Source organism: Papio anubis, chromosome 10, assembly GCF_008728515.1.
Source record: "Papio anubis isolate 15944 chromosome 10, Panubis1.0, whole genome shotgun sequence".
Taxonomy (NCBI): domain Eukaryota; kingdom Metazoa; phylum Chordata; class Mammalia; order Primates; family Cercopithecidae; genus Papio; species Papio anubis.
In genome coordinates this window covers 81179221-81195237 of record NC_044985.1, presented here as the reverse complement: position 1 = coordinate 81195237, position 16017 = coordinate 81179221, and the positions used below count along the sequence as shown (strand labels likewise).

The 16017-nt window shown below is 41.7% G+C and overlaps 3 protein-coding genes across 8 annotated transcripts in view; 2 read left to right on the top strand and 1 right to left on the bottom strand.

The window, feature by feature from the left end:
- Positions 1 to 4802, top strand: part of RFTN2 (raftlin family member 2) — a 111461-nt gene extending 106659 nt beyond the window's left edge. For 2 of the 3 annotated variants that reach the window (XM_009182693.4, XM_003907768.5), the window contains one exon: positions 3301 to 4802. In XM_009182693.4, the coding sequence (XP_009180957.2) occupies positions 3301 to 3573 (273 nt within the window). In that variant the 3' untranslated portion in view covers positions 3574 to 4802. The remainder of the gene's footprint in view (positions 1 to 3300) is intronic. The other variant, XM_009182694.4, reaches the window with a different exon arrangement.
- On the top strand, positions 4264 to 15579 carry LOC110740820 (HIG1 domain family member 2A-like). Its single transcript, XM_031651706.1, is given in 4 exon segments — positions 4264 to 4272; positions 8907 to 9140; positions 9143 to 9451; positions 15538 to 15579. Coding segments are annotated over 4 exon segments (594 nt in total).
- Positions 13870 to 16017, bottom strand: part of LOC101019904 (MOB-like protein phocein) — a 56879-nt gene continuing 54731 nt past the window's right edge. For all 4 annotated transcript variants that reach the window (XM_031651442.1, XM_003907764.5, XM_009182685.3 and 1 more), the window contains one exon: positions 13870 to 15989. In XM_031651442.1, the coding sequence (XP_031507302.1) occupies positions 15858 to 15989 (132 nt within the window). In that variant the 3' untranslated portion in view covers positions 13870 to 15857. The remainder of the gene's footprint in view (positions 15990 to 16017) is intronic.

The following is a 16017-nucleotide window of genomic DNA, read 5'->3' as shown; positions in this document are numbered from 1 at the left end:
TCACCCTTGAAGACATTCTAGACACTCACTCAAAATAAATTCAGTCTGAATTATCTGTGTATATTAGTCTGTTCTCACGCTGCTAATAAAGACACACCCAAGACTGGGTAATTTTTAAAGGAAAGATGTTTAATTGGACTCACAGTTCCACGTGGTTAGGGAGGCCTCACAACCATGGCAGAAGGTGAATGAGGAGCACAGTCACGTCTTACATGGAGGCAGGCAAGAGAGCATGTGCAGGGGAACACCCCTTCATAAAACCATCAGATCTAATGAGACTTATTCACTATTGCTAGAACAGCATGGGAAAGACCCACCCCCATGATTCAATTACCTCCCACTGGGTCCCTCCCACAACACTTGGAAATTATGGGAGGTACAATTCAAGATGAGATTTGGGTGACAACACAGCCAAACCATATCATTCTGCCCCAGCTCCTCCCAAATCTCATGTCCTCGCATTTCAAAACCAATCATGCCTACCCAACAGTTCCCCGAAGTTTGTTGTTGTTTTTTGTTTTTTGTTTTTTTTTTGAGATGGAGTCTTTCTCTTGTTGCCCAGGCTAGAGTGCAATGGTGTGACCTTGGCTCACTACAACCTCCACCTCCCAGATTCAAGTGATTCTCCTGCTTCAGCCTCCCAAGTAGCTGGGATTACAGGCGTGTGGCAGCACACTCAGCTAATTTTTATATTTTTAGTAGAGATGAGGTTTCACCATGTTGGTCAGGCTGGTCTGAAACTCCTGACCTCAAGTGTTCCTCCCGTCTCAGCCTCCCAAAGTGCTGGGATTACAGGCATAAGCCACTACACTTAGCCAAAAGTCTTAACTAATTTCAGCATTAACTCAAAAGTCCACAGTCCAAAGTCTCATCTGAGACAAGGCAAGTCCCTTCTACCTATGACCCTGTAAAATCAAAAGTAGGTTAGTTACTTCCTACATACAATGGGGGTACAGGCATTGGGTAAATACATCCACTCCAAATGAGAGAAATTGGCCAAAATGAAGGGGTTACAGGCCCCATGCAAGTCCGAAATCAAGTGGGGCAATCTTAAAGCTCTAAAATGATCTCCTTTGACTCCCTGTCTAACATCCAGGTCACACTGATGCAAGAGACGGGTTCCCATGGACTTGGGTAGTTCTGCCCCTGTGACTTTGCAGGGTACAGCCCCCCTCCTGGCTGCTTTCATAGACTGGCATTGAGTATCTGTGGCTTTTCCAGGTGCACAGTGCAAGCTGTCAGTGGATCTGCCATGCTGGGATCTGGAATATGGTGGCCCTCTTCTCACAGCTCCACTAGGCAGTTTCCCAGTGGAGACTCCATGTGGGAGTTTCTCAAACCCCATTTCTTGACTTCTGTGTGTCCACAGGCCCAAAACAACATGTAAGCCACCAAGGCTTGGGGCTTGCACCCTCTGAAGAAACAGCCTAAGCTCTACATTGGCCCCATATAGCCATGGCTGGGACACAGGGCACCAAGTCCTGAGACTGCACAAAGCAGCAAGGCCCTGGGTCCAGCCCACAAAAACATTTTTTCGTCCTAGGCCTCCTGGCTTGTGATGGGAGGAGCTGCCGTGAAATGCCCTGGAGACATTTTCTCCATGGTCTTGGCAATTAACATTTGGCTCCTTGTTACTTATGCAAGTTTCTGCAGCCAGCGTAAATTTCTTCTCAGAAAATTGGTTTTTCTTTTCTATGGCATCATCAGTCTGCAAATTTAAACATAAGTTCCAATTCCAAACCATATATTTGTGAATACATAAAACTGAATGTTTTTAACAGTACCCAAATCACCTATTCAATGCTTTGCTGCTTAAAAATTTTTTCTACCAGATGCCCTAAATCATCTCTCTCAAGTTCAAAGTTACACAAATCTCGAGGGCAAGGGCAAAATGCCACCAGTCTCTTAGCTAAAACATAGCAAGAGACACCTTTGCTCCAGTTCCCAAGATCCTCATCTCCATCTGAAATCACCTCAACCTGGACTTCATTGTCCATATCACTATAAGCATTTTGGTCAAAGCCATTCAATAAGTCTCTAGGAAGTTCTAAACTTTCCCACATTTTCCTGTCCTCTTCTGAGCCCTTCAAACTGTTCCAACCTCTGCATGTTACCCAGTTCCAAAGTCGCTTCTACATTTTTGGGTATTTTTATAGCACCCCCCCAACTCTACTAGTACCAATTTACTGTATTAGTCTGTTGTCATCCTGCTAGTAAAGACATACCCAAGACTGTGTAGTTTACAAAGGAAAGAGGTTTTTTTTTTTTTTTTTTTTTTTGAGACGGAGTCTTGCTCTGTCGCCCAGGCTGGAGTGCAGTGGCCGGATCTCAGCTCACTGCAACCTCCGCCTCCCGGGTTCACGCCATTCTCCTGCCTCAGCCTCCCAAGTAGCTGGGACTACAGGCGTCCGCCACATCGCCCGGCTAGTTTTTTGTTATTTTTTAGTAGAGACGGGGTTTCACCATGTTAGCCAGGATGGTCTCGATCTCCTGACCTCGTGATCCACCCGTCTCGGCCTCCCAAAGTGCTGGGATTACAGGCTTGAGCCACCGCGCCCGGCCTAGGAAAGAGGTTTAATTGACTCACAGTTCCACGTGGGGAGGCCTTACAATCATGGCAGAAGGCAAATGAGGAGCAAAGTCATGTATCATGTGGTGGCAGGCAAGAGAGAGCATGTGCAAGGGAACTCCCCTTTATAAAACCATCAGATCTCATGATACTTATTCACGGGTAAGACCCACCCCATGATTCGACTACCTCCCACCGGGCCCCTCCCACAACACATGGGAATTATAGGAGCTGCAATTCAAGGTGAGATTTGGGTGGGGACACAGCCAAACCATATCACTGTGACTCTTCTGCACAGCCTGTGCCTATAGGAAATGGGTGTAAGGTGGCCATTGAAGCACCTTTTCTGCTCTATAGATCCCAACTAACACTAAGACAAAAAATGTATTAGTATTTATACCTTGCTTTTTTCTCCCAAAGTATGATTTCAACAAATTTCCTTCCTTAGAGATGTCATTAAGGGCTGAGATGTGTACCTAACATACCTGCCAATAAGAATGATGTGCCGGGAACCTACAAAGAGTTACAAAACAGGGAGAAGGGAGTTCATTTCTATTTGGGTGGGGAGGGGAATGTGGAGGTAGCTCTGAGCTGGTCGTTGAAGATGAGCAGGATTTTGAAGAGCTGGGGGAAAGGACATTCCAGTAGGCAGAAAGGCAGCATGTGCTAGACCAGGGGGACAGGAAACACCCATCTTTTTAACTCCTGATCGCCAATGTCTTGTGTTTCAGAAGAAAGCCAGCCGCCACATAAAAGGTGAAGACAAGAACAAAGCCACCAGCAGGAGCATTGGATTAGACACAACCACATCACAACCTGCAGAGAGCAGACACCCGCCTGAGGAGTGCCGCCTTTCTCCCTCCAGGGAATGCTGGACAAAGGAGGGGACGCTGGCACAGCACAACAGCTTCTCTGGGTTCAGCAGCAGTGACAGCGTCCTCCGGGAATTAGACGACGGACAGTTTGATCAGGAAGATGGAGTGACTCAGGTCACTTGTATGTGAGCTATGAGATGAAGCAAAGGAAGGTCTTGTAAATAACTGTTAAAATAATTGCTAACTGACCTTATTGTGTTATTTTCTCTGCATTTATATAATATTTTTGAATTTCTCCAGACTCAGCCTTTCCTCTAATCTATGTAAACTTTGGCACAACCTCCCAGACAAGGAAGAATAACCAACATATTTATACATTTAGAATCACGTTTACACTTCTCTCAACTAAAACATCTGGTTAAACAGATGTTCCATTCGATTATTACACAATAATCTATTTCAGCTTCTCATGAATGTACAAAGTAGACTTTTCTTACAATTCCTGGTAAGGAAATTGAATATCTCAAACAGTATTTTACCTAATTAGAGGGAGTTCTCAGGAAGTTACAGTCTTATTTAAGCTGAAAAATAATCTCTTTCTTTTTTTCTCTCTCTCTCTGTCACACACACACACACACACACACACACACACACACACACAGCTAATTAGTGAAAATAAATACCTATTTTCCAAATATAATAATTAATCCACATTTTGTCTTTAACTATAGCATGTATATACAAAGCAAGCCCCTATGTGTTAAAATATTTTTTGAAAAAAAATTTTTTTTATATATCTTTGCTTTTAAAGGGTCACCATGTCACCAACCCTGTACTGATTCATTGCACATAAATGTTGTTGCTCCTAAAAGCCTAAAAATGCGGACAGTAAAGCAGCATCTCTTAAAATTCAATATGAAAAGAACCCATAATCTCAATAAATAAATACCTTAGTAGAGAGTAAGATTTAATTTTTTTTTAAAGTCTAAATACTATGAAGAGGAAAAACACCAACTTCAAGTGGAAACTGAAGTATTTTACATCTGTCTAGATTTGAATTCTGCTTTTATTTTGACTTGCTAAATCCTGAAGAATGTTGAAACCTAGAATTTTCAATCAGGCAGGAGTAGAAAGATGCTCATAGCACACGCAATATGTATGATAACCTATTTTGTTTCACCTTGCTTTTCTTTCCCCTTCTAACAGAGGTAACTTTGCCTTGACCCAGTCTTTAACAATCTTTAAAATTCTACAAAATAGAGGATTTTCATTTGTCTATGAAAGGCTTACTTTGAAAGATGAAACCTTCAAGTGAATTACAACTTACTCTATCATTGATGAATTCAGCCTATTATATATTTTTATTAACATTGATGTTGACATTGTAAGATCATTTTAATAATAAAACATCATTTTTATTGGGTTATTGTTTTGTTGAACACAAATATTCATATATGTTTGGTTTTGGGGTTTTTTTGTGGCTTTTTTTGAGACAGAGTCTCGCTCTGTCACCCAGGCTGGAGTGCAGTGGCACAATCTCAGCTCACTGCAACCTCCCCCTCCTGGGTTCAAGCGATTCTCCTGCCTCAGCCTCCAGAGTAGCTGGAACTACAGGCAGTGTGCACCACCACGCCCAGCTAATTTTTGTATTTTTAGTAGAGATGGGTTTTCACCATGTTGGCCAGGATGGTCTCGATCTCTTGACCTTGTGATCTGCCTGCCTCATCCTCCTGAAGTGCTGGGATTACAGGCGTGAGCCACCATGCCTGGCCCTCATATAATATGTTTTATACATATAACAGATATGTATTACATGTTATCAATTATATAGTGTATCTAAACTAAGTCAATCTCCATTAATTGCTGATAAAATTAACAGGAGTTATTCCACTTTTATCATCCAGAAGTACAGTATAAAGGAATTTAAGAATATTCCTCTCACTCTTATTCTATAGTAATAGCTGTCAACAATATTTGCAGAAATGGTTTTTGTTTTGACTTTTAGATGGACTTGAGTTCCATAATCAAGAGTTAGTGGATTTTTAGTAGAAATAAGCACTGCTTCCAGAGTCCACAAAATGTAATGAAGTTAGGAAGCACAAAGAACAAATCAGAAGGTTCGTTTTTCCCAATGCCAGGATCTACAAGAGGTAGAGACTTCTTTATCATTCAGTCCGTATACACAGAGGATTGGAAGTAGTAAATTAAAAACAGAGACAGAAATTTATATTTGACTAAGAAAAAACTCAGAAATATAGCATTAACTTTTTTTTTTTTTTTTTTGAGACAGAGTCTCACTCTGTCGCCCAGGCTGCAATCTCGGCTCACTGCAACCTCAGCCTCCCAGGTTCAAGTGACTCTCCCGCCTCAGCCTCCTCAGTAGCAGGGATTACAGGCATGCACCATCATGCCTGGCTAATTTTTGTAATTTGGGTAGAGATGGGATTTCACCATGATGGCCAGGCTGGTCTCAAACTCCTGGCCTCAAGCAATCTACCTGCCTTGGCCTCCCAAAGTGCTGGGATTACAGGCGTGAGCCACTGCGCCCAGCCATGATAGTGAATAATTTATGACCAAGTGGGTCTAGAGCATTTTAAATATGCGTAAATAGCTCTGAGCCTATTCTTTTAAAAAAAGGAACAAAGCTTAGGCTCTCTATGCCTAAGGAGTTAAATGTGTCTAATCTTATCATTATCTGCCAATTGTATATTCAGTTCTTTTTATAACACTATAGATTTCCTTAGGGGCTCTGGCATGTGAATTTTTTAAACCTGTAAGTTATAATGAAAGGTATCAAGATCCCAGATGTCGGGTGAAGATCTGTCATTCCCCTTGATGTAGTATCTACGGCATTTTCATCTTCATTTTCAATAACCAAATGTTAATTCCATCCCCTTTGGATTGAGTATCACCCTGTTATCTTTCATGGACACATTTAACACCTACCTCATCACGGGGGAAATCAGCTCTGTCAGCGCCACTACAATTCATTTCAGTGAAAGAGAAAAGGAAAGGTCACTCTCTTTGAGAGATTCTAGGGCTTTTAGGAGAAGGAGAAGCAAATCATTTGTGCTATCAGGAGCAGGTGTTTATATATTTGAATATAAATGTATTTTCATTTTCATGCATTTTCATTTGTTTCATTCTGGAGTGCCGGAGGAGCTGTCCTGTTTTCCTACTCTTGCCTGTTATTGATTCCTCACCACCATTCCTTCGTGCCTGGAAGGACGGTGGCTCTTTCTCTCCCCATATGGCTAAAGAGGATTTCTTTCTCTTAACTCTTCAGAGCCCCAGAGTAGTACTGTATGGAAAGAGTAAATTCAGATAGAGAATCAAATGAAGTGAAATTGCTAACAGTGGGGACAGTATATAACTAAGCACACATTATATAAAAATTTACTAGTGGATACATAGAAAAACTGGCTAAATGTTACTCATCAGAACTTGTAACATCGATTTAAATAACATTTGCTGGTAATCTATCATCCCTTGAGAACGAATTTTTTTGTGCAATAGTGCAAAGTTTGCAGAACCAGGTCTGTCAGATGCTTAAGTTCTGAGATGGTGTTTGTGGCAGAAAATTAGGCAAAACTGTAAAACAATGAGCCTTAGTTTTGGTGAGGTTCTCAAAAAGTTTTGGTGAAGACGACTGCAAAAAAATGGGTTCTAAAAATGTTTTGAGCATTCAAATTATTGTATGTAAAAATACCAAGTAATTAAATCAATAGAGGGAATAAATAAATAATTTATGCGTAAGATAAATGTATAAGTATCAAGGTGAGTTTTTTGTTTGTTTGTGACAGAGTCACACTCTGTTGCCCAGGCTGGGGTACAGTGGTGTGATCTCGGCTCACTCACTGCAGCCTCTGCCTCCTGGGTTCAAGCAAAATTTCCCCACCTCAGCCTCCCAAGTAGCTGGGACTACAGGTGCACACCACCACACCCAGCTAATTTTTCTATTTTTAGTCAAGTAGGGTTTCACCATGTTGGCCAGGCTAGTTTTGAACTCCTGGCCTCAAGTGATCCCCCTGCCTCGCGCTCCCAAAGTGCTGGGATTACAGGCATGGGCCACCACGCCCAGCCAAGGTGAGTTTTTGAAGGCTTACATAAGCCACATTATTACCTGTAAGCAATAGAACTTAACTTGGCTTATTTAGCAATAAAGGAGTTTTTTGTTGTTTTGGTTTTTTGTGGGTTTTTTGTTTTTGTTATTTTTTGTTTTTTTGAGACAGATTCTCACTCTGTCACCCAGGTTGGAGTGCAGTGGCATTATCATCGCTCATTGCAGCCTCAATCATCTTGGGCTCAAGCGATCCTTCTACCTCAGCCTACCGAGTAGCTGGTACTACAGGCATATCCCACCACACCCGGCTAATTTTTGTATTTTTTATAGAGACAGGGTTTCACCATGTTGCCCAGGCTGATCTTGAACTCCTGGGCTCAAGCAATCCCTCCCGCCTTGGCCTCCCAAAGTGCTGGGATTAGAGGCATGAGCCACCGAACCCAGACCAATAAAGGAGTTTATTTCAAAAGATATCTGCAGGCCAGGCACGGTCACTCACACCTGTAATCTCAGCACTTTGGAAGGCTGAGGAGGACGGATCACTTGAGGCCAGGAGTTCCAGACTTTTGTTCTACAAAAAATACAAAAATTAGCTGGGCATGGTCGCTAGTGCCTGTAGTCCCAGCTACTCGAAAGGCTGAGGTAGTAGAATCACTTGAACTCAGGAGACGGATGTTGCAATGAGCCGAGATCGCACCACTGCACTCCAGCCTGCGCTACAGAGTGACTCTTCCAAAAATAAATAAATAAATTGACTGAGATCTGCTTCAGATATTTGGGGTTCACGATTTTTTATTTCCATGCTGAGTTACAGGTGTGAGCCACCGTGCCCGGTCAGGTCTCAGTCAATTTATAAAGTTTATTTTGCCAAGGTTAAAGACTCGCCCGTGACCCAGCCTCAGGAGGTCCTAACGACACGTGCCCAAGGTGGTTGGGGCACAGCTTGGTTTTAAACATTTTAGGGAGACATATCAATCAATACATGTAAGATGTACATTGGTTCAGTCTGGAAAGGTGGGACAGGGGAGAGGGCTTCCAGGTCGTAGGTGGGTGACAGGCCAACAGCTGCATCCTTTTTGTTTTTGAGACGGAGTCTTGCTCTGTCGCCCAGGCTGGAGCGCAGTGGCGCGATCTCGGCTCACCGCAACCTCTGCCTCCTGGGTTCAAGCAATTCTCCTGCCTCAGCCTCCCGAGTATCTGGGACTACAGGTGCACGCCACCACACCCGGCTCATTTTCACATCATGAACTCTAGGGTGCTTTTGAGGCCTTGAATGTTTACTTGCAAATCACTAGAGCCTGAGGATTGGCAGAGGAAATGATGCCTTGGACTTAGAGGGCCTTGACAGTCAGAAAGGCACAATCCAAAACCCCGATGTCAAAATAGAGATGCGTTGTGCAAATCCGGAGTTAACAGTTAATGCAGCTATATTGGCTTGTGATAAAAAATAGCCATCTAGGTGACTCCAGGCCCTGTGACTCTGGAGGCCTCCTTTGAACCATGGAAGTCCCCATTCATTGAGGGGTTTAGCCTCACTGTTTACAGCAATCCAGAGGGTTTCAAGGAAAAGTTCCTTCGCAAGACACGCGAGAACCTGAGGGTACCCATAGGTTGCCTGGGCACGGCAGCCGCCCTCACCTAGGGCCTCTACTGCTTCCACCAGGGCCACAGCCAGCACTCTCAACTCACGATGCTCACACCTGGATCTCCGCGCAGGGCTTCACAGTCGCAGCCATCTTGCTGGGTCTAGTTGCAACTGCTATGAAGTCTCGACCCCGAGCCCAGTCTGGCCTTGAAAGCTTCGCAGAGATCATTCCAAAACCCAGGAGCACCACTGGCCCTACCATGGGACTTATTCCCTCCTCTCCTTTGAGAGGCCCTGTGTCCTTGGGGGAGAAAGTAAGCCTTTGTGTAATCATAACTGAAAGATTTTTTCAAAAATTCCAGATTCTGTTTGACTGTTACGTACTTTTTTTTTTTTTTTTTAAGAGGGAGTCTCGCTCTGTCTCCCAGGCTGGAATGCAGTGGTGCAATCTCGGCTCACTGCAAGCTCTGCCTCCCGGGTTCAGGCCATTCTCCTGCCTCAGCCTCCTGAGTAGCTGGGACTACAGGTGCCCGCCACAGCGCCCGGCTAATTTTTTGTATTTTTAGTAGAGAAAGGGTTCACCGTGTTAGCCAGGATGGTCTGGATCTCCTGACTTCGTGATCCACCCGCCTCGGACTCCCAAAGTGCTGGGATTACAGGCGTGAGCCAACGCGCAGGGCCAAATGTTACATACTTCTATTTGTGCCACATCTCCTCCACTCCCCTGCTTAATAAACTCTAATCCACTTGTAGTACAGTGAGAAAAATAGCCATCTAAATGAAAGTGAACTGAGAGGGGTACTTACTCAACTAATATTGCTGCCTACAACCTAAACCAACACAGTGACCAATTCTAGTGTCCTTTCTAAAGATTAAAAAAAAAAAAGATGAAAAAGCAAAAAATAGCTATAAAGATTAAAACATGGATGGGCGTCCGCCATTGCTGAGGCTTGAGTAGGTAAACAAAGTGGCCAGGAAGCTCAAACTGGGTGGAACCCACAGCAGCTCTAGCAGGCCTGCCTGCCTCTGTAGACTCCACCTCTGGGAGCAGGGCATAGCTGAACAAAAGGCAGCAGAAACTTCTGTAGACTTGAAGGTCCCTGTCTGACAGCTCTGAAGAGAGCAGTGGTTCTCCTAGCACGGTGTTTGAGCTCTGAGAATGGACAGACTGCCTCCTCAAGTGGGTCACTGACCCCCATGTGGTCTAACTGGGAATACAGATAATTATTTTACATAAAGCATACTGTATGAGCATGTTCCTCTGATACAAAAAAAGGCAGAGATAATACTATAATCTATAACGTAAACTAGAATTAAGTAAATATTTTTAATTGTTATATATAAGATATAGGTGACTCTCATGAGGTCCACCCAAAATAAAATAATACATACTCTACTTGGCCGGGTGTGGTGACTCATGCCTGTAATCCCAACACTTTGGGAGGTCAAGGCCGGCGGATCACCTGAGGTCAGGAGTTCGGGATCAGCCTGGCCAAAATGGTGAAACTCCGTCTCTACTAAAAATATAAAACTTAGTCGGGGGCCGGGCGCGGTGGCTCAAGCCTGTAATCCCAGCACTTTGGGAGGCTGAGACGGGCGGATCACGAGGTCAGGAGATCGAGACCATCCTGGCTAACCCGGTGAAACCCCGTCTCTACTAAAAAAATACAAAAAACTAGCCGGGCGAGGTGGCCGGCGCCTGTAGTCCCAGCTACTCGGGAGGCTGAGGCCGGAGAATGGCGTGAACCCGGGAGGCGGAGCTTGCAGTGAGCTGAGATCCGGCCACTGCACTCCAGCCTGGGCGACAGAACGAGACTCCGTCTCAAAAAATAAATAAAAAATAAATAAAAAAAATAAAATAAAATAAAACTTAGTCGGGTGTGGTGGTATGGTAGTGCAGGCCTGTAGTCCCAGCTACTTGGAAGGCTGAGGCAGGATAATCACTTGAACTTGGGAGGAGGAGGTTGCAGTGAGCCGAGATCACACCATTGCACTCCAGCCTGGGTGACAAATGAGACTCCGTCTCAAAAAATTAAATAAAAAAAAGATAGTGTATTTATCTATGGAATTAAAAACTGCTTTTAACAAGGTTTATGAGACAAATCCAGATCAACATAGTATCTTTCTTATGAAAAAATGAAGTTAGTTTTAAATATTGATGTCACAGTTAATCCTAGAATCATTATAACTTAATTGACATACTTCATGGATTTAAGTTCAGGGTGTCAATTTTTTTTTTTTTTTTTGAGATGGAGTCTTGCTCTCTTGCCCAGGCTGGAGTGCAGTGGCACAATCTCGGCTCACTGCAACCTCCACCTCCCAGGTTCAAGCGATTCTTGTACCTCAGCCTCCCAGGTAGTTGGGTTTACAGGTACGTGCCACCACACCCAACTAATTTTTGTATTTTTAGTAGAGACAGAGTCTCATTTTGTTAGCCAGGCTGGTCTCAAACTCCGACCTCAGGTGATCCACAGGCTTTGGCCTCCCAGAAGTGCTGGGATTACAGACATAAGCCACTGCACCCGGCCAATGTTTATATCATTTGCAAATTTAGGTTAATACAAAAATTTAGTATTCTCTTTGTTTAATTACATTAGGCGCTCACACTTGATATGAAGCTTTGTGTACTATAAAAAAGTAGGCCAGGTACTGTGGCTCACCCCTGTAATCTCACTACTTTGGGAGGTTGAGCCAGGCTGATCACTTGAGGTCAGAAGTTCAAGACCAGTCTGGCCAATATGATGAAACCCCATCTCTACTAAAAATACAAAAATTAGCCGGGCGTGGTGATGCACACCTATAGTCCCAGCTACTCAGGAGGCTAAGGCAGGAGAATAGCTTGAACCCGGGAGGCAGAGGTTGCAGTCAGCCGAGATTGCGCCACTATACCCCAGCCTGAGTGACAGAACAAGAGTCCGTCTAAAAAAAAGAAAGTAGGCCGGGCGCGGTGGCTCAAGCCTGTAATCCTAGCACTTTGGGAGGCCGAGACGGGCGGATCACAAGGTCAGGAGATTGAGACCATCCTGGCTAACCCGGTGAAACCCCGTCTCCACTAAAAAAAAATACAAAAAACTAGCCGGGCGAGGTGGCGGGCGCCTGTAGTCCCAGCTACTCGGGAGGCTGAGGCAGGAGAATGGCGTAAACCCGGGAGGCGGAGCTTGCAGTGAGCTGAGATCCGGCCACTGCACTCCAGCCTGGACGATAGAGCGAGACTCCGTCTCAAAAAAAAAAAAAAGTAGCAGAAAAATCATACAAATGAAGAGTAAGGCTCCACAATGAACCTAAAACCCTCTAGGGGATTCACTTGGTAGCTTTTCAGTTTCATAGTGTACTCTACACTAATAATGCATATTTTTTCAGGAAAACAGATTTGAATGTTATCATCTCAAACTGCTAAGCATGTTGTACAAATACATTTTTTTTTTGGTTTTGTTTTGAGACGGAGTCTTACTCTGTCACCCAGCCTGGAGTGCAGTGGTGTAATCTTGGCTCACTGCAACCTCCACCTCCCAGGTTCAAGCTATTATTCTGCCTCAGCCTCCCGTGTAGATGGGATTACAGGCATGCATCACTACACCTGGCTAATTTTTGTTTTTTTTTTTAGTAGAGATGGGGTTTCACCATGTTGGCCAGGCTGGTCTTGAACTCCTGGCCTCAAGTGATCTGCCCACCTTAGCCTCCAAAGGGCTGGGATTACAGAGGTGAGCCACTACACCCGGCCCATATGTATTGTCTGTTTAGTTAACAATTAGATGCTTGAAGAAATAAAAATCCACTACTTTTAGTAAAATATTTGCATGGCATGGAAGAACTACACACAAATATCTTTAGCACATTCAAGAAGTATTCACAAAATAAAGTATATACAATTTAAAATTTAGCTGCTCAAAAAGATGTCATCATATAGACAGTAGGGCAAAGTACCCAAATAAAAAACTAAGTTCTATGATTACAGTGAATTTGACATCAACCAGTAAATTATTTATAATCGTAACACAGTCCTTACTAACAATGTAATCAAGGATTTTTTTTTCTTTTTGAGACAGAGTTTTGCTTGTTACCCAGGCTGGAGTGCAATGACGGGATCTTGGCTCACCGCAACCCCTACCTCACCGGTTCAAGCGATTCTCCTGCCTCAGCCTCCCAAGTAGCACCGCGCCTGGCTAATTTTTCTATTTTTAATAGAGACAGGGTTTCTCCATGTTGGTCAGGCTGGTCTCCAACTCCTGACCTCAGGTGATCTGCCCACCTTGGCCTCCCAAAGTGCTGAGATTACAGGCCTGAGCCACTGTGCCTGCCCAAGGATTTCTAATTGTATTCTGATAGTAAAAGTTGTTAAGTCATCAAGAATTTAACTAAGAAACTGTTCTAGAAATTCAAATTTGACATCTCAAGTAAGAGAAAAGGAAATGTATATACACAAAAGAAGTGTTACTTATGGGAACATAATTAAAAGTTAGCTACTTTCCTAGATATGATAGAAAAAAAAGAATGAATTGACTATATGATCTTTTGGAAATAAAAACCTAAGTTTACCTTTGGATATACATAGGATAATTCAAACAAAAAGTGGAACCTAACTTCCTTATCACACAGAACTGTCCTTTTCCCCTCTTCTTAGAACACTTACTTTTATAAATCATTGGTTTGCCAGGCTCATTAATTTTTTAGTAGTATTTATGTATATATAAGTACCTTTTCAAAATTCTGAAAACAGTATTAAGGAAAAACAGGAACTGTTTCACTTAGGTCTTACCTAGTACAGTGAATCAACTTCACAGTGCAATGAATACTAGTAAGATATCAACATGAATACAAAAGCAAGACTACAAACTGATTATTTTCTTTTGGAGCTGTTTTATGATCAATTCCAAACATACAATACAGGGAAGGTGAAATGAGTAAGAAAAAAATCATATTTAATTCCCCGTTAACACTAAGCCATATTATTCAAAATGTGTTTCAAAATACTCAGCCAGATCACCAAATCTCAGTCACTACCTTAGTATAAATATTCACTAGGAAAATAGTCAAGCAACAGAAATCCATTGTGAGACACCATCTAGAGAGAACAGCTACACTGCTATATATAATTTATTAACTTAGTAGTTTAGTCTCTCAATATTTAGCAAGTTTGTTTAAAAATTACCATTACCATTGGTTTATAGTGTCATTAATATAAATCCATAATTTCAAAGTCAACATTCCTTTCACTGTGAACATAAGACTTCTTAAAAGCTGGTTGTGGGTTGGGGAACAGTAATGACTGTGGCTGGTGGGAACTGTTAAAAGCCAAAAAGACTGGCAAGCTTGGAAAGGCATACATGATATATACACACACTCTCAGTATACTACTGTTCCCCATATTTTTGCTGTACATTCTTGTCTCAAAAGATGGTATAAATTATTCCCTTAAATTTGAAAAAACAATTAAGATGAATACATTTTCATCTTCATTTCAAAATTACCCTTTTAAATAAAAAAGAAGTTCCTCATGTTTGTTAAATCTGTTCAAAAGTTGGATTTAAATACTTTCTTCACAACATGTACAATGTTTTCACCCTTAGTGCCTCATTACAATCAGTTTGGCAATAAGACCTCCAGTGCTTTATCAAAAATGGCATTCAATAGATTATAAGATTGTTAAATCTGCATTTGAATTATTCTTATCACAATGAATTATAACAAAGTCCAAAAACTGTATGACTATTCATCAATACCCTTGGAACCTATGAATTATTGCAAATAATCTCACACGTGCATGTAATTCAAACATAAACTTCATGGGAGAGGGGGTGTAAAATAAATACTACAGTATTTCTTCAATTCTATTTAATGCTGCCTAGCTGGTTAAATGAAAGATTAATATTACTAACAGGAAGAGTCAAACTATTTTAAGGACTGTTTTCTAAGTAGAATAATTTTTGCAAAAGACAGATAAGCAAGAGCCTATGCAAATACATTTTCTTGTAGTGTAATGTAATTGCTAATATGAGGTATAATCTGTAAGCAATTAATACAAATATAAATAGGTATAAGCCACCACTAACTCAGTCTGGTGAAAAGCTTCTCAGTTAAAGTATTTTGAGGATAAGGTTAAGGGAAATGAGAAGGGGTGGACAGGGCAGGTTTCCAGTGAGAACATAATTTATGTGCCTTATCATTATGATCATCCTGTAGGTACCAGTCCATTGTTGCAGAAAGGTAAATCCTTTCCAAGTATGTTATACTTTATGTTACACAGTAAAATTATTTAAGTATTACTAATGCTTCATCTGCATTTGTATTTAGATATACACATAATTATATATGCGTATCAAAAACTAGAAACAGAATTTTAAAACACTTTTATCTCAACTGGGGAAAGTTAACAGGTAAGACAAAACTATGTACTATAGAATTTTTTAGGATATCTAAACTCAAGGTAAAACCAATGGAAAACATTTCTACCTCTTCAGTAAATGGCTTGTGTGAAACCTCAAGCTCTCAATCATTTTTTTTACAGATGGGTTTGTTTGATGAGGATTGTGATCCAATGATTGTTTAGCAGCAATTTTACCAAACTGTAAATTCTTTTATTAACAGGCATTATAAACAGATAATACTAATCTTATTTAAAAACCATGAGTGCCACACTGGTGAATATACAGCTTATGAATAACTTAAAAAGTATTTCCCATTTTAAAAGGCAAACCCAGCATACAAAAACCTATACTAAACAAAGAAGCTATAATATGGATACATGATTGATGTGTCTAAAATGATATATACAGTACATAATTAACGTTAATTATATGATCAGTACATTTTTCCATATGATTCCCTTCATGCTTCACTTTCCCCAGAAACTGAATTCTGTACTTCCTCTTCTAAAATTGGTACAATCAGGTTATCCTTGGACATCAAATTGTATTTCATCACAAATTTAGTAAACCGATGACACAAAAATGTTTCATTCTGTAGAGAGGAAGACAAAAATATTATT